At 44.0% G+C, this 18,537-nt stretch overlaps 1 protein-coding gene across 2 annotated transcripts in view; it reads left to right on the top strand.

Annotated features, from left to right (window-relative positions):
- Nucleotides 1-1,041: 1,041 nt before the first annotated feature.
- The window catches only part of REXO1 (RNA exonuclease 1 homolog), a 76,411-nt gene continuing 58,915 nt past the window's right edge, over nucleotides 1,042-18,537 (top strand). Inside the window, exon 1 of one of the 2 annotated variants that reach the window (XM_074939265.1) lies at nucleotides 1,042-1,207. In XM_074939265.1, the coding sequence (XP_074795366.1) occupies nucleotides 1,042-1,207 (166 nt within the window). Of the gene's footprint in view, nucleotides 1,208-11,885; nucleotides 11,914-18,537 lie in introns of those variants that run through there. The other variant, XM_074939268.1, reaches the window with a different exon arrangement.

The following is an 18,537-nucleotide window of genomic DNA, read 5'->3' as shown; positions in this document are numbered from 1 at the left end:
GGAGACTCCCCTTCCCCCATCCCAGCCCCTTAGCCTTTCGACCCACTCCCCTCTTATCTGCCTCCTCTTCCTCCCTGTCCCTCCCCACCCTTTGGCTGCCTGTCCCTCCCCCCATTGCCCTGTTTCCCTTCCCCTCCCAACCCCACTGCCCCATCTCCCTCCCCCTTTCACCCCTTTCCCTTCCTTCCCGTCCCCTTGCACCCCCATCTCCCTCCCCCTTGCACCCCATCTCCTTCCTTCTCCTCCCCTTGCCCCCCATCTCTGTCCCCTCCCCCTTGAACCCCCTTTCCCTTCCTTCCCTTCCCCCTTGCACCCCCATCTCCCTCCCCCTTGCACCCATCTCCTTTCCTTCCCCTCCCCCTTGCACTCCCATCTCCTTCCCCCTTGTACCCTCTTTCCTTTCCTTCTTCTCCCCCTTGCTCCCCATCTCTCTCCCCTCCCCCTTTCACCACCTTTCCCTTCCTTCTCCTCCCCTTGCACCTCATCTCTGCCCCTCCTCTTTGTACCCCCTTTCCCTTCCCCCTTGCACCCCATCTCTGCCCCTCCCCCTTGAACCCCTTTCCCTTCCTTCCCGTCCCCTTGCACCCCCATCTCCCTCCCCCTTGCACCCCATCTCCTTTCCTTCCCCTCCCCCTTGCTCCCCCATCTCTCTCCCCTCCCCCTTGCACCCTGTCTGAGCTTTCCCCAGGAATTGGGGGTGATCGAATTTACGGAGCGGGGGGGGGCGGGGCTAGTTGATCGGTGTGGGGGTGGATGGGGGCGTTGAGCGTGGGGGCGGCGGAGGGAAAACCCTGCCACCCCCATCTCCCTCCCCCCGCGCCACCTGAGCCCCTCCCCCCATCACTGAGCCTCCCCCGCCCCCCCGCCGGGCGGGTTTCCAGTCAGGCGCGGCGCGGGCAGCCCTCTCCTGGCAGCGGCCTCGCCGGGGTCCTCGGCCGGCCGGGCCCGGCTCCCCAAGATGGCGGCGCTAGCGGGGCCGCGGCCGGGGCTGTCCGTGTGAGGCGGGGACGGAGCCGCCCGGCGCCCCGCGGAGCCGGCGGGATGCTGCGACCCAGCGGCTACTTCCGCGGCATCGACTGCCCCTTCCTCGGCGCCGGCGGCCGGGGCGCGGGGGGCCCGCCCTGCCGGAGGCCGCACTGCCACTTCCGCCACCCGCCGGCCGCCCGCGGCGCCGCCGCCCCGGAGCCCGGGGCCAAGCCCGGCGCAGGTACCGCCCCGCCGGCCCCCCGGGAGCCCCCGGCCCGGGCCTCGCCCCCCGAAACAGGGCGGCGGGGCCTCCCGCGTCCCCGGAAATGGAGCGAGAGGCGCCTCCCCCCCCGAAATATACTGACCGGTGCCTTGCCCCCCCCCCGAAATATACGGCCCGTGCCTTCCTTCCCCCCCCCCCGAAATGGAGCGAGAGGTGCCTCCCCTCCCCGAAATATACGGCCCATGCCTCCCCCCCCGCGAAATATACTGACCGGTGCGCCCCCCCCCCCCGAAATATACGGCCCATGCCTTCCTTCCCTGCCCCGCCCCCCAAATATACTGACCGGTGCCTTCCTTCCCCTCCCCTGAAATATACTGACCGGTGCCTTCCTTCCCCTCCCCTGAAATATACTGACCGGTGCGCCCCCCCCCGAAATATACGGCCCATGCCTTCCTTCCCTGCCCTGCCCCCCAAATATACTGACCGGTGCCTTCCTTCCCCTCCCCTGAAATATACTGACCGGTGCCTTCCCTCCCCCGAAATATACGGCCCGTGCCTTCCTTCCCCCCCCGAAATGGAGCGAGAGGTGCCTCCCCTCCCCGAAATATACGGCCCACGCCTTCCTCCCCCCCCCTGAAATATACTGACCGGTGCCTCCCCCCCCCCGAAATATACGGCCCATGCCTTCCTTCCCTCCCCCGCCCCCCAAATATACTGACCGGTGCCTTCCTTCTCCTCTCCCGAAATATGCTGACCGGTGCCTTCCTCCCCCCACCCCCAAATGGAGCGAGAGGTGCCTGCCCCCCCCCCCCGAAATATACTGACCGGTGCCTTCGTTCCCCCGAAATATACGGCCCATGCCTTCCTTTCCCCCTCCCCCAAAATGTAGCTACAGGTGTCTTCCCTTTGCCCCCTAAAATGTAGTGATAGGTGCCTTCTCCCCCAAAATATACGGCTTATGCCTTCCCCCCCAAAATGTAGCTACAGGTGTCTTCCCTTTGCCCCCTAAAATGTAGTGATAGGTGCCTTCTCCCCCAAAATATACGGCTTATGCCTTCCCCCCTGAAATGTAGCCACAGGTGTCTTCCCTTTGCCCCCTAAAATGTAGTCACAGATATTTTCTCCCCCCAAATATACGGCCCATGCCTCCCCCCCCCCCGAAATGTAGTGACAGGTATCTTCCTCTCCCCACCCCCCCAGTATAGTGACAGGTGCCTTCCCTTCCTCCACTGATATGTGCCAGCTGGTGCCTTCCCCTCCCATCCTCCCTCAAAATTTAGTGGCAGGTTCCTTCTTTGCTGCATCCCCCCAAATAGCGACAAGTTCCTTGTCTCCCACAAAATATGACCGGGTCCTTCTTCCCCCTCTCCTCCCACCATAGGGACAGGTTGCAGCTCTCCCCAGAGTGACAGCTCTGTTGACCTGTCTTCTTCCCCCCTTCCCAGCCCTCACTCCCCAGTGAGAGCTCCATGTATCGCTCATCCACTGTCACCCTGTCCCTAATGACAGGTCAGCTGAAGGGACAGTTTCCTTTCACTTCTTAACTGCAATCCCCCTCAGGGTAGCTCCCACCCTGTTATGCTCCAAGGATCCTTTATTAGTCATCATATAGGTGATAGGCATAGAGGCGACCTGTTAAGTCACCTAGTCTGTTCGTCCTGCTGCTTTTGTGACCTTTTTATATACCTAGGCTTTCGCAGAAATCAATTTTAATTTTGTTATAATTTCAATGGATACGCTTGAGGTTGATTTTTAAGCATCTTCTTTGATTGTTATCAATTTAAAATTTGCCAGTTGTGCAGAATTACCGGTTTGAAGCATTTTTTTTATTCATTTAAATTTTCACAGATGTGGGAAATTATGGGGGACAGTAATTATTTAATGACCGTAAACATTGGGATTCAAAAGATTAAAGCTTTATAACAGTTAAATTAATTGCCGACATCACAATGAGCAAACAAAATCCAGTGTAATTATCCTTAAATCAGACTTTAAAAGTTCTCAAGCAGCATTTTTCTTACTTTGCCGATCTGTACATTTTGATGATTATTGCTGGAAATATTTGTCCATCAGTTTGTGGGCATTTTCGAAAGAGCCTAACTGACTTAGGTGCCCGGGACCAACTCTATGCTCTTCCCCTCACACCCTTTTTTACAACCCCAAAAAATCCAAACCCAACTTTTTCAGGTATTTGTGTGATGGTACGTGAAGCAATTTCTGTAGTATGTATAGCACTTAGAGTTCCTTTTGGATGATAGAGAATCTATACATTCATATAAAAAGAAAAGGAGGACTTGTGGCACCTTAGAGACTAACCAATTTATTTGAGCATAAGCTTTCGTGAGCTACGGTTCGAAAGCTTATGCTCAAATAAATTGGTTAGTCTCTAAGGTGCCACAAGTACTCCTTTTCTTTTTGCGAATACAGACTAACATGGCTGTTACTCTGAAACCTATACATTCATATAGCATGATGTCTGAAAGATAACCTTGGTTTTTTTGATCATTCTTCTTGTGAGGGATTCTTGTCAGTAGAACCCTTTTATATATGTGGATTTGGGTTGAGAAGTGGAGAGTAATTATAAATCGACTCCAAGGCACTCCCTTTAATAGGAGGCTGCTGGCACTGCTACTGTTAGCGTGTGTAATGTCTTTAAGAACAAAGTACTCTATACTTTTAAAATCTGGGGGAGGGAACCACCCTTTTGTTTTAGCTCATTTGATCTGAGATGGATTTAGACTAAAGAGACTATGCTTTGATTTAGTATTTCCTTTCATGTGCAGTATTGTACTTCCCCTGATCTGTGAGGTTACATTCAAAACTTACACTAGAGGGTGGTGTTTTCTCTGTTGTATTCTGACTTTCTTTAGAAAGCAACCATCTTTTTGAGATCAGACAGTTTCTCTTATTCAAGATGAGTTGCTGTCTGTCAATTGAATTGCTTGTATTCTAAAGGAGCCTTACAAAAGATCATGAAAACATATGAGGCCAGAGCAGTGAAAAAGCAGCCTGCAAGCAAATAGGATTTTTCCCAAGGGTGCAATCAGGGGTAAAGAATAATAAATCTCTAACAAATCCAGTGTATATAGGGTATTTGCTTCTAAGGTGGACATCAACCATGATGCCCAAGCAGTACATTGGGTCTGCCATTACTATTGTGCCACCCAAAAAATATTCAGGAGTTTATCCAATGCAGATCTCTGCGGGGAGGGAGGAGGAGAGTGAGTCCAATTGACTGACTGCAGGCAGTTCATGGCGCTTTTAAAAGAAGGGGCCAAATCGTCTACTCCTCCATTTGAGTAGAAGATATGAACCCCAGGCAGATCTAGATGAAGGGAGGGCATAAGAGGGAATACCTGCTTCATGGCATCATTCTCCTTCCCTCTCCAACCACAGGTAGTATTATTCCCTCCCCCCGAACGAATTGTTGATGGGGATAGCATTAAAATATCTGTAATTTACATAGCACGCTCCCAGTGGGCCGAACTCCTGTCATAGATTCATAGATATTTAGGTCAGAAGGGACCATTATGATCATCTAGTCTGACCTCCTGCACAACGCAGGCCACAGAATTTCACCCACGACTCCTGCGAAAAACCTCTCACCTATGTCTGAGCTATTGAAGTCCTCAAATTGTGTCCTCTGAAGGGTGACAAATGGAGGAGCCCTGGCCTCCAGAAGAAGAGCTCCTAATATCTGCAGGTTGTAAGGGTGAACCCCCTCCAGCCTTGCACAGAGGTTGCAAATGCCAGTCGTTCCCTCCCTGATGTGAAAGCACCCCAGCAAATGGAAACTTGGGGAGTTTTCTGTCCTCTTACTCGTAGGGAAAACCCACCTATGATTTCTCACCGAGAAATCTTCAGTGAGCTTAAACAAAAAAAGGAAGCTTACAAGAAGTGGGAACTTGGACAGATGGCTAGGGAGGAGTATAAAAATATTGCTTGAGCATGCAGGGGTGAAATCAGAAAGGCCAAAGCACGACTGGAGTTGCAGCTAGCAAGGGATGTGAAGGGTAACAAGAAGGGTTTCTACAAGTATGTTAGCAAAAAGAAGGTGGTCAGGGAAAGTGTGGGACCCATACTAAATGGGGGAGGCAACCTAGTGACATGATGTGGAAAAAGCTGAAGTACTCTATGCTTTTTTCGCCTTGGTCTTCACAGACAAGGTCAGCTTCCAGACTGCTGCACTGGGCAGCACAGTATGGGGAGGAGGTGAGCAGCCCTCAGGGGTGAAAGAACAGGTTGAGGACTATTTAGAAAAGCTGGACATGCACAAGTCCATGGGGTTGGATCTAATGCATCCGAGGGTGTTGAGGGAATAGGCTGATGTGATTGCAGAGCCATTGGCCATTATCTTTGAAAATTTGTGGCAATCGGGGAGGTCCTGGAAGATTGGAAAAAGGCAAATATAGTGCCCATCATTAAAAAAGGGAAGAAAGAGAATCCAGGGAACTACAGACCAGTCAGCCCCACCTCAGTCCCTGGAAAGCCTCACCTCAATCCCTGGAAAAATTATGGAGCAGGTCCTCAAGGAATCCATTTTGAAGCACTTGGAGGAAAGGAAGGTGATCAGAAACGGTCAGCATGGATTCACCAAGGGCAAGTCATGCCTGACCAACCTGATTGTCTTCTGTGATGAGATAACTGGCTCTGTGGATATGGTGGAAGCGGTGGACGTGATATACTTTGACTTTAGCAAAGCTTTTGATATGGTCTCCCCCAGTATTCTTGCCAGCAAGTTAAAGTATGGATTGGATGAATGGACTATAAGGTGGATAGAAAGCTGGCTATGTCGTTGGGCTCAGTGGGTAGTGATCAATGGCTCAAAGTCTGTTTGGCAGCCAGTATCAAGCAGAGAGTCGGTCCTGGGGCCAGATTTGTTCAACATCTTCATAAATGATCTCGATGATGGGATGGATTGCACCCTAAGCAAGTTGGTGGGTGACCCTAAGCTAGGGGGAGACGTAGATACCCTGGAGGGTAGGGATAGGGTCCAGAGTGACCTAGACAAATTGGAGGATTGGGCCAAAAAAAAATCTGACGATGTTCAACAAGGACGAGTGCAGAGTTCTGTACTTAGGATGGAAGAATCTCAGGCACCGCTACAGGCTGGGGACCGACTGGCTAAGTGGCAGTTCTGCAGAAAAGGGCCTGGGGGTTACAGTGGACAAGAAGCTGGATATGAGTCAGCATTGTGCCCTTGTTGCCAAGAAGTCTAATGGCATGTTGGGCTGCATTAGCAGGAGCATTGCCAGCAGATTGAGGGAAGTAATTATTCCCCTCTGTTTGGCACTGGTGAGGCCACATCTGGAGTATTGCGTCCAGTTTTGGGCCCCACACTACAGAAAGGATGTGGACAAATTGGAGAGAATCCAGCGGAGGGCAGTGGAAATGATTAGGGGGTTGGGGCACATGACTTATGAGGAGAGGCTGGGGGAACTGGGGTTATTTAATCTGCAGAAGAGAAGAGTGAGGGGAGATTTGATAGCAGCCTTCAACTACCTGAAGGGGGGCTCCAAAGAGGATGGAGCTCGGCCGTTCTCAGTGGTGGCAGATGGCAGAACAAGAAGCAATGGTCTCAAGTTGCAGTGGGGGAGGTCTAGGTTGGCTATTAGGAAAAACTATTTCACTAGGTGGGTGGTGAAGCACCAGAATGGGTTACCTAGGGAGGTGGTGGACTCTCCATCCTTAGAGGTTTTTAAGGCCCAGCTTGACAAAGCCCTGGCTGGGGTGATTTAGTTGGGATTGGTCCTGCTTTGAGCAGGGGGTTGGATTAGGTGACCTCTTGAGGTCTCTTCCAGCCCTCATCTTCTATGATTCTATGATTTAGCCCAGTGAGGGCAAGTTTGAACTGGATACTGAAGTATATGAATAGTTAGAGTAGAAATATTAAGTTCTGTTTATTTACCATTAGGTTCCATTTGTGCAGTAATAGAAATTGTGTCCGGTTTGAGGGGAGTATCTCTAAAATATTTCCTGAAAGGTGGGTAAATTCCTGGGGGTGATGTGTAATACACTTGAAATAGTATATCAGATATGCCTTTTGGGAGAAGGCATTGTGAGAAGGATTGAGTGCAGGATTGGGAATCAGGAAATCCTGAGTTCTAATCCTGACTTTGCCACTGACTAGCTGTGTGACCTTACATGAAATGACTTGCCCTAACTTTTTCATCTGTAAAATGAGGGTAATATCCACTTGGCACATGAGAAGGGTGTGAAGATGAGTGAATGTTTGTGAAGTGCTTTGAAAATGTAGGAAGCAAATAACTGTCTTTTTTCCCAAAAGCATTGCTTTCTATAGCCGTGGTTTGGGGGGGAACTCCCCCCCGCCAGCTATTCAGTTTTTCTGTTTTGTGAAAGTCTAGAACTTGTGTGAGCTGAAAAGACATAAAGCATAACAAAGATTTTGTTTGTGAACATTTAAAAAAGAAAACCAAACCTTATTTCTATTTGACTTTTTTGATAGCATCAAGCAAAGACCATGCTCAGAAGACTGGTGCTCTCTGTCCTGGTTTGAAAACAAAGCTACAATCCAGCTATGGATTTCTGAGGTTCTCATCACCTATGTCATTCTGCTATCAGAGTAGGATTGAAAGAGCAGAAGTTTTAGCGCCTAGCCTGGAAACAGTTACATTAGAACAATACATACAGATAGTTACATTGTGTAGAACATCTGTATGGTAGTGGACCAGGCTAAGCCATGAGTAAGTGTCTTTGCTAAACAAAGATCAAAACCCTGTGGTGGTTTTTTGTGCTGGGTGTGTTATATGTTTAGAATGCTTCCAAGGATTTTGCAAATTCTTTAGGTAAAATACGCATCCTTGAGAATTCCTTTAAAGAAGGGAGTATAGTCTAGTGATTAAAGTTGGGAACAGTAGGAACCAGGACTGTTCAGTTCTGTTCTTGACTTTGTCACTGATGCAGTGTGCCCTTCACTTCATGTCTCTGTTCCTCAGTTTCCTTATCTATAAAACAAATACTTAGTCACAGGAAGGTTGAGGGTTAATTGTAAAATGCTAGAGGGTTAGATTGTAGAAGTGCAGGGTAATACTTAATAAAATACAGGAGATAATTTAAATATTAAAACAACTTGGCAGTCTCCTTTTAGCAGATGCTGCAGAACCTTCCATTTTGACGAAGTCTTTCAGTCATCACAAGAATGACACAACAATAATCCCTCTTTCTACCTGCCCCTTCTTCCTAAAACCCCCTCCCAAAAACAAGCAGAGAGAGCCAAAGTTAATAAGTAAACCAACCAAAAACCTAACCATACTCCAAGCAGAAATTTTAGTAAACCCAAAGGGATTCAGAAAGTCACCTAGAAACTCTGCTATTGCCAATCAGTTTTACAAAGAAGGTTCTCAGTTGCTATGGTGATAGAAGCAGGATATTACCAAAATATACACAATATTAAGGGATAAAACTATTAATAGAAATATTATTACTAAATGTAAAGAATGTCAGTGAAAATACTTACACAGTTTCCTGCAGTGTGTGTATTGGAAACTTTGTACCATTTTGCTAAAGTAAAAACCAAGAAGTTAATTAGCCTGGTTTTGGTGACCTAGCTCAGTGAAATGAAGAATTGGGGAAGGGAGAAATAAATTTAAATTCTTTGTTTTAATAACTGACATGTTAGTAACACAACTGAGAAGTTTACTTATATCTTTAGATAAGATAGGGAGCAGGGAAATAGCTGCTGCTTGCATGGAAAAGCTTGATGACACACACCTTTGCATTTCTTTCCTATAAATTTAAATTAAATACTTTTCTTAAACCTGTTATAAACTTTAGGAAAGAAATGAGTGAAATGCACACATTTAAAAACAAACAACAAAACTTTTATTCCGGATGGAGGAAAAAACGTGAATAGTGAGAAAATCCACAAAAGCATGCTGCGAAATGCAAAATATTTTCCTGATTCTGCAAACACTTGCATAGGTGCTTAGCTTCACTTGTATAAGTAGTCCCAAGCACACGCATAAGTGTTTGCAGGACTGAGGCCTCTGTTTTATCTGTCTGATCTCTCTGGTTTTTAATACATCACATATTGTAATGGCATCTGAATTAATTCTCTGTGGGCTTATTACATTCAGTAATGAATTTTGGGAATGCCCTTTTTATTTCTCCTAGGAAACTTTTTTTTTAATGCTATATGGAAAGGGAAATAGAATTAAGAGAAATGGTAAACTTTGGAGGGATAGCTCAGTGGTTTGAGCATTGGCCTGCTAAACCCAGGGTTATGAGTTCAATCCTTGAGGGGGCCATTTAGGGAATGGAGCAAAAATAGGGGATTGGTCCTGCGTTGAGCAGGGGGTTGGACTAGATGACCTCCTGAGGTCCCTTCCAACTCTGATATTCTATGAATCTTCTCTTGCAACAAATGTAGGTTGTGTCTTCACTACAAGCTAGGGGTGTGATTCCTCTGCTTGTGGACACATACTTGCACTAGCTCTCATCAAGCTAGAATGAGTATAAATAGCAGTGTAGCCACAGTAGCATGTTTAGCAGCAGCAGAGGTCCGGGCACTGGTTTTAGGCGGGTTTGAACTTGGCACAGCTAAGCTTTGGTTCTGTTGCCTGTGCTGCCGCAGTTACACTACTGTTTGTACTCCCATTAGCATGTGGACATGAGCAGAGGAATCACACCCCTAGCTCGTAGTATAGATGTACTTGTAGAATAGAGTTCAGATCAATTAAATGCAGGCTTTTATTGTGGGTTTCCATACTTTAAGTGGATTCCAAGGTTGGGTAGAATCTTTTGACAAGGCTCTCTAAAGACTCTAGGAAGTCATGAAAAGAAAAGGAGGACTTGTGGCACCTTAGAGACGAACCAATTTATTTGAGCATGAGCTTTCGTGAGCTACAGCTCACTTCATCGGATGCAAGTAGCTCACGAAAGCTTACGCTCAAATAAATTGGTTCGTCTCTAAGGTGCCACAAGTCCTCCTTTTCTTTTTGCAAATACAGACTAACACGGCTGTTACTCTGAAACCTGTCATTATGCTAGGAAGTCATGCTGGCTGGTAGCTCCAAAGGCTTAGTATCTGTTAGCACTGACGAAAGTAATTAACAAAATACTGTCAACTTAAGATAGGTAATGATTACAGCTGTGATTTGTGAAATAAAGACTGGAAAAACCACTTGATAGCAAGGTCAAGAGCATGTCTTTTCATTTAATAAACTGATCTTAATATTGGTTTTACAGTAGTCAGAGATTTCTTGTCATTTCATTAAATTGCCAGATATGGTAAATTATGTAGCAATGTTACATGGCAAAACAGTTGAGAATTCAACATGTTACTTGCCCCTTGGAATGTTTTATTCTTTTGTAACATCTTTCACTTCCCTGTGAATGGAGAATGTCAAGATATGGAGCTTTTAAAATACCTCACTTTTCAGAGTGGCTGCATGTAGTGCCCTCATTTGGTAAATATGCAAAACAATTTCTGTTCAAACTTGTGTTTTCACATATTCATAACTTCCTAAAATGTTTATTTTTGGGGGAGGAAATCTTCCATGTTTGATCTCTGCTAGAATGTGAAACTTACTTGAAGCAAATTTTCTTCCCCTGGTACAGACATGATGCTTTCTGCAGTTCCTGGAAGCGTTACTACTTTGCCACCTTTTGCAAATGTGCAATATGTGCTCCCCCAGCGCAGTCTCCACTGGTGGAGGTAGATCCCTGGCTCTCCCCACCCACTTGGGAGAGATTTGTCCTGCTGTCACAGCTAACCTCGTGAAGTCCTTGTGCTTAGATTGCTGCAAGGAGCAGATTAGGTGTAGCTTCTTCTCAGGGCTGTAGGGCTGTGGTGGAGAGGAAGGCTCATTGTGTTGTTTTTTTCTCCCCCATACCCTCTCCCTTTTACACTTGCTTAAAACCAGGCACAATCCAGCTCTGATTGTTCTAAAGGCTTCTTTGACAAGTGTTCATTTGGAAGCATTTATTCAGTACTATCAGAGGCTGTTATCCTAAATTTATTTTATGCATTGTGAAAGGTCCAGTATTTTAGCCTCCATTCCTCCAAACATGTATGTGCATACATAGCTTTACTTAGGCAACTAATTCCATTGAACTCAACAGAACTACATTTACGTTTTGTAATTTTGTTGTCAATTGAGACCTGCCTGTATGATGTTAAATGGACATGCTCTCAGGTAATTTAGGCTCAGTAATTAGATTTTGTGCATGTTTTTTAACAAAAAGGCTTTTATAGATCCCTCTAATTTAGAAATATTTTGCTTCATATTTAAATGGTTCCCCTGTAATTTTCACAGATCAAACCTTGCAACATTGGGTTAATGCATGAGAGCCAGGAAGTGAAATTGACTAGTCAATTTTCAGTGTCTAAGCTGAGTGATGTATAAAAAGTAAGTAGAGTAAATATTGAAAATAAATTCTTTTTAAAAATTTCCCTAGGTGATATTAATAACACTGATAAGGAAACCAGGGGGGTGGGCAGGAGGATGGAGAAACTGTTGTAGAAATGATAATTTCGCTTTAGAGTAAATGAGGGTGAGGGCGGGACTTCAGCAAGTTACTATGTCCTGCCCTCGTGCCACAATTATCTTTGCGACCCAGAAGGTGCTGTCAGTGTACTGATCAGCAGCACATTGTGACATAAGCATTTGTTTGAATGCCTTGACTATACAAAATAGATATTAAAATCCTCAAGCAAAACATGAACAAATATCTTCATTATTTATTAACCATGGAGAAATCAGGTAATTCTTTGAAATTTTCATTATTGTATATTTGGAGTTGGCTTGTGATTTGATGTGGATTTCAGTACATGAAGCAGTTACAGAGAAATGCTTTCTACAAGCAAACTTTTGTCTATTGAAGTATTTTTGTGTATTAACATCATACTTCCATCCCTCAGAATAGAATCCTGTCTAAATAAATAGACTACCCAAAACCTCAGTCCTGTTCTGGAAGTTATAGATATATACTATTTCCAGTATTTTTAAAGATCTGACCCTTTTCCGAGAAACTAACTCATAGGTTCCATGCTTAAAACCACCTGAAGAATGTTGTACTTACTAATTGTGGTATCTGGAAAGATTGAGCTGCAGGTGTTTGAAAATTGTAAATCAGTTACTTTGTTCTAATATAGGCTTTGAGTCAGTGAAATCTTTTGGTTTTTTTTTTAAAATACAGTTTGAGTTTTGTTTTTAGTCAAACTTTTTCATTAGATAACTTGGTTTTTTTAAACTGTAACACCCTCAAGTTTGAAAATTGCTCTTTTTATATGTCAGTTAACTTCAGTTTTGCTCTTCTAGAAGTCTGAATAACTGACTTTTCACTGAAGTACTACATCTTTTTAATTAAGTGCAGCACAAGACATAGAAAATAAGGTTGTTTATGCCCTAAAGAGTTTAAAGAAATAAAAAGCAGATACTAAGAAGAAAGGACCTAATGAAAAACCCAGAGGGAGGAATTGACTTTGAAGATTAAACAGAGAAAAAATGGTTGTTTCTGGTGGCCGTTATGGCAAAAGTGAGCTTCTAGGAGATACTTGAATGAGAAGAGAGGATATCAGAATATTTAAAAGATCCTTATTTTGGTTCCGCTAACTGTAAGCAAGACTTAACTTATTAATATTTATTTGAAGTAGCAGCTTTAAGTTGACATGCCATTTTTGTAGTGGGCTCTGAAAACTTTACAGGTGCTTTTGTTTTCTGAATCAGAGAAAATTACTCTCAGCTCGTGCTTTTTCAAAATAGTTAATTTAAACTTTATTTTTTTAATACTGGAGGGCAAATAATTGTTTTTAAGCCAGACTAATTGGAGGTCTTTAGATTTCCTCTTTAAGAATTTAAACATATTTAAGATCCTGTCACAGGGTGTAAAAAAGTTACCAGACAACTACTAATCTGTCTGGTATGAAAGATTAGGGGTAGGAAGGCCACTTTGATCTAAGGGCAACTTGTCTTCCCTTTGTGCACTCTTTTTCTGTTAAGTACACTAGCACTCTTTAAATATAGTTTTATATTTAAATTCTTTGTGGTGGTCTATCGCAACTTTGAAAATTTCCTTCTTACTGAGAGTCTCCCCTTTGGAATGATTTTTTTCCCGCCATAAAGCTTGACGTTAATCTGGTAGTTTTTGTATCATTCACATTATCACAGCTCAGGGCATTAATAACTGTTGCAATGGAAGCCGCATAAACTATTGTTTTTGTATATGCCTGACAAACAGTGGATGCTATCAGTTATTTTTTTTATCTGTTATTTTGGCCTCTTGCATCTTTTAGCAATAAAGATTTAGCTGACATTGCAGAGGTCTGTGTGAGGCAGCATAGAACGCTGCAGCCTCTTTCACAGCAGTATTGTCTCTGAAAGTGCCCCGAGAGTAAAGCAAGCACTTGGGTAGAGATGCCCTCTTGTGAACTGGAAGCAAAAAGAGAACTGTCAAGGAGATGTTCTTGGTAGAGGCTGTTGATCTTGCTCCCTCTCGTGGCTTCTTAGGCCTGATCTTCATTAGGAAAAAAGGTGGCTTTTTATCACATGTTAGCGAATGTGTGGTAAAATATAGTGTTCATTTTGACCTACTAACATGTTAAAACCCTGCCTTGTCCACAGTAAGTTAGCTAAGATGGGAGGAGGAGATGCAAACTAACCTTTTTTCCTAGTGTGGATGCGGTGACACTGCACGCCATATTCTTCATAGTGATATTAGTGTGATATAATTATATCATAGTTATGTATTTTATGCAAGGCAAGGCACGTGAGGTGTCATTGGAAAGGTTATGGTTTGCTGAATATATCCTTTTTATATGCATGTATCATTTTTGTATCTGAAGTTATGAATATTGACTATGTATCTATTTCACATGTAGCTATTCCTGGGCAACGCCCACTAGGCAAAATGCTCTCTGTCTAGATGGCTGGCTGGGAAGGGCCCATTCAGGTTAATGAGCCATTAGGAAGAAACAATAGGCCTTAGGAGAAGCTTAGCTCCCACCTGGTGAGCCTTCTTGTGAGTGCTCCAAACAGCCCGTGAGGAATGGCTGTGGGACATGTGACCAGGTCACCTGGTTCTGGACTCCATCTTGGGATGTCAGTATTTTTCCACTGACTGGTGTGGGAACCAAGCTTTGAAACAAAGGGTTCCTGCCATATGCAAAAAGCTATATAAGACAGGGGAGTGACATCATCTTGGTTGTCCACTGACTACACACCCAAGAAGACTCCTGGAAACACCTGAGGAACAAAGACTGAACTGGGGGAAGTGCTGGACCCAGGCTAAAGGGATTTTTAGCCTGTGAATGGAACACCTGGGGATTCCAAGCTGTAAGCATGTGTAGCTTGCCCCTTAAGAATCTGCAGCCTGCTTGTGTCATCACTTAGGATGAGGATCTTCTTTTCATATCCAGTCTATTTAATATGTTAAGCTTAGTTTGCTTTTTTGTTTATCTGTTTTGATCTGTTTGCTATCCCTTATAATCACTTGCAATCTATCTTTTGTGGTTAATAAACTTGTTTTTGCTTTATCTAAAACCAGTGTGTAGGAGTCATAATACAGGGGGAGAAAGCTGTTGCATGTTCCTCTCCACATTGAGGGAGGGGGCGAATTTTATGAGCTTACTCTGTACAGTTCCCTGTGCAGCGCAAGACAGTATAATTTTGGGTTTATACTCCAGAGGGAGTGTGTTCCTTAGGAACTGGGAGGTGCCCTGGCTGAAGCCATCCCATGCAGGGGCCTGTTAAAGAACCTGCCTTCATGTACTGCAGCTGGGTGTGTCCCTACCTGTATGTGTGCTGGTGAAAGTGCAGGCTGAAGCCCAGAGGGCTTGTCAGCTTGTCAATAACAGTACTGTACAGTGTAGAAGGGAGCCCAGGCTGGTGGGTCAGGGGGCTCAGTGGTACCCCAGTTCCAGGTGGCACCCTGGGGGAACCTGTCACAGATGCACCCTTGAAGCCTGAGTTTAAAGGGGGCACTGCTACGTTGAAATCTACTCGGTTTAAAACATAAGTTAAATAAATTAGATAATGTGTCTGCTCTGATTCCCCTGCCAATGATTTTACAATTACACTTTGCCTTTTAAAAAAATAATCGCATTTCTCTGTTCCCTGTTGCTGTGTGAAAGGTCCACACAAACAGGAGAAACTGCTTGTCTCTACAGGGGAAAGCATGGAACTTACAATACACTAAGTGCTGTCAGATGTGCTAGGTAAGCAAGCTTGAAAAAATACAGCGATATTTCTCTCATCTTTCACTTAGACACATTGGGTGTTATTTGTAGCAATAGTACGTTGAAAAAATCAGACAATTTAAGTGAGACAGTTTTGTCAAATCTCTTGCTAAGGCATTGTCTTCTTTTATTCTTCTGTTTATAAATTGATACTTTTGTAATGCGCTTGGATGCTATGGTGTTAGGTGCACTATCAATGAATGAATAAACATGCAGGTAAGACTTACACACGAGGAGCAGGTACATTGAATAAGAAGGGTTACAGTGTGAGTTTTCTGACTGCAACTGTACTTTAAATAAAAAAACTTGCTTTTGGTTCCTGTTATGTACCCCTCTCCCAGACCTACTTAATCTGAACCACTTATTTGAAATGTTCTACTATTAATTATTTTCCGCCCTTTATGGGATTTAAGCTTCACCATTGGAGCTATGTAAAGCTGTCAAACTCTGCTTTGGGTATTTGCGAATAAGGTCTTTGCCAGAAGTCACCATTTCCACCAGCACATACTTGTGGTATTTTATCACGAAGTTCAATCTGCTGAGCCAAGCCTTTGTTGCTAGGACGAAATCTTGCCATTTTCACAGAAAAGCAAAGCCTCTTGTGAAATAATATCATCTTCTTGTGGGAACTGCTTTTCTCTTTCTAGAAATATTAAAGGCAAAGCTCAAAAATATTCTTCCAGTGGGGATAATTTTTTCTGGTAATTGCAGTGGTTGTCGGGATGGTCAGCACTAACATTGTGAACATAAGCATGGTGTTAATCTAGCACAGTTGCTCTGGCTGTCACAAAAATGGCTGGTTTTTTTTCTGAAGATGTTTCCAAACCGCTACCTTGAACAGTTAGATGCCCGAGACTGATAGTCACTGTAACAAAAGACTAATGTCTTGCTTACAAGTCTGGCATTGCGAGACTTCAGTTGCCCAAAATTTTAATATTTCTGATTCCCCTGCAGCTACCTCTTAGCTCCTCTAGTTTGTGCTGCCTTTGAGAGCAAGATATTTGCTCCCTCTTGAGCAATACAGATGCAAAAAGCAGCCTGTTTTCTTCCCAAATTATAAACTTCAGTGGTAGGAATTGATCAAACAGGGCTCTGTATTCCAAATAAAAAGCATGTTATATACACACTCCTAGGTTGCCTTTAAACAAAGCATCTATTGATGCAGAATGATTCATTGGAAAATAAGTTTTTAAATCAAATAGGCGACCTTGTACTGGCTGCATCATGTTTAATAAATAATGTCAGTCTTCGTTTGCTATCTTCATCTGTGTTGCAAAAACTAGAATGACCATTATACTGGAGAAGATGCTACAGCCTTTTCCTCCTAGCCGAAATGAAGCTGTCTGAATAACATTGCCATTGCAGAATTGACACCCCCTCCATGCCCCGCTCCCCCCAAAAAGCCCAAACAAACAAAAACCCACCACCACCAGCATAACTACAACTAAGGGGGAAAAAAACCCTAACTTTCTGTGGAAGCCTGTTCCACATTTTCTATTCTTCTTGCCCAGAAAAGTTGTTTTAAGTGGGATTCATTTCAAAGCACACTGGTCTCTTCTGGAATACATCTGAGTTTAGTACATTTTCTGGTTTTAGTGATAAGCATTTATATAGAGCTATAACATGTTTTTTAAAAGGAATGATTTTTTTCTGTTCCTTTTGGTGCATTGGAAGATGTATTTATTCTTAAAATAATTTGAATTTTTTTTAAAAAGTGTCTTAACCATAATTAAACTAACAGTCAGACAGGGAGTTGCTATCTCAAGTTTGGTTGCCCTGTGATATTCCTGGGAGACATCTCTCTTTAACTTCTCATCAAAAAAGAGAAATTTCATTAAGTAATACCTTTAATCTGCCCATTTTGTTTTAACAGAATTATCGTAGGGTTATTGTAGAGCTGAAATAGCAGAAACTAGATCACTTATTTTGCAGTTATCTTCCTTAACTATAAAGATTTTTCTTAAATGTTTTATGTACTGAACTGAAAGTAACAAATGCAAAAAGCAAATGGGGTGGTTTTTTTAATACAATGGCCAAGATTTTTAAGCATGTAAAGTTAGGTTCCATATGAAGTCTACAGTATGGTGCTTAAATAAGTGGCCTGACTTGAGGCAGCTTATTTAGTTTGCCTTACTCTAGACATTCACTCTTAAAAAAATCTTTGCTTGTATTTCTAGTGCATTATGCAAACACATCACGACTGAAGGTAACAGTCCTAATTAGTATAGTGGAGCTCACTTAAGCATGTGTCTTATACAGGAATAAAGCTGATCAGATACCACATTTTCTGTGTAATCCAATCAAACTATCCACCAACACACAAAAGAGCTCTTTTAAGAAGAAATCTCACAAGACCCTTGATATTTTCGGGGTTTATTCTGTAGCTGACAAACTGATCATTCCACTAAAGTAAAATGTGTAAAAAATAAAATAAACTGATTTGTACATTAGAGTATCACAATACAAACGCATTAGTCTAAAACCTGGTCGACACGTAGATTTTTGTACTGGTGTAACTGTTTCAGTTAAGGGAGTGGCTTTTACTTATACAGTCCTGGCGTGGATGAGTTATCCTGACATAAATCTGCCTTACATCAGGGTTTGGCTACACTTGAGAGTTAGAGCGCATTAAAGCAGCCCTGGGCGCCCTAACTCATGACGCGTCCACACTGGCAAGGCACATAAAGCTCTCTGACTGTGCGGCTGGAGTGCTCCTGGTAATCCACCTCCACTAGAAGCTCCCGGCTGGAGCGCCGCGACGCCAGTGTGGATGCCCTGGTCTATTAATGCGCTCAGATCAGAAGTGTCCCACGATGCCTGTTCACTCTGGTCATCACTTTGAACTCTACTGCCCTGCCCTGAGGTGACCAACCGTCAGACCCGCCCTTTAAATTCTCTGGGAATTTTGAAATTCCCCTTCCTATTTGCTCAGCCAGGCATGGAGCGCTCTCAGTGAATCTTTCCCGGTGACCATGCCGCCAAGCACCAGGCAAGCCCTAGTATGGAGCAGTGGCGAGGTGCTGGACCTCATCAGTGTTTGGGGGGAGGAAACTGTCCAGTCCCAGCTGCGCTCCAGCCGTAGGAATTACGATACCTTCGGGCAGATATCAAGGGACATGATGGAAAGGGGCCATGACCGAGATGCAGTGCA

The sequence above is a fragment of the Natator depressus genome, chromosome 25, assembly GCF_965152275.1.
Source record: "Natator depressus isolate rNatDep1 chromosome 25, rNatDep2.hap1, whole genome shotgun sequence".
NCBI classification, from domain to species: domain Eukaryota; kingdom Metazoa; phylum Chordata; order Testudines; family Cheloniidae; genus Natator; species Natator depressus.
The sequence above is the reverse complement of the archived record's forward strand: the minus strand, read 5'-3'. Positions and strand labels throughout refer to the sequence as shown.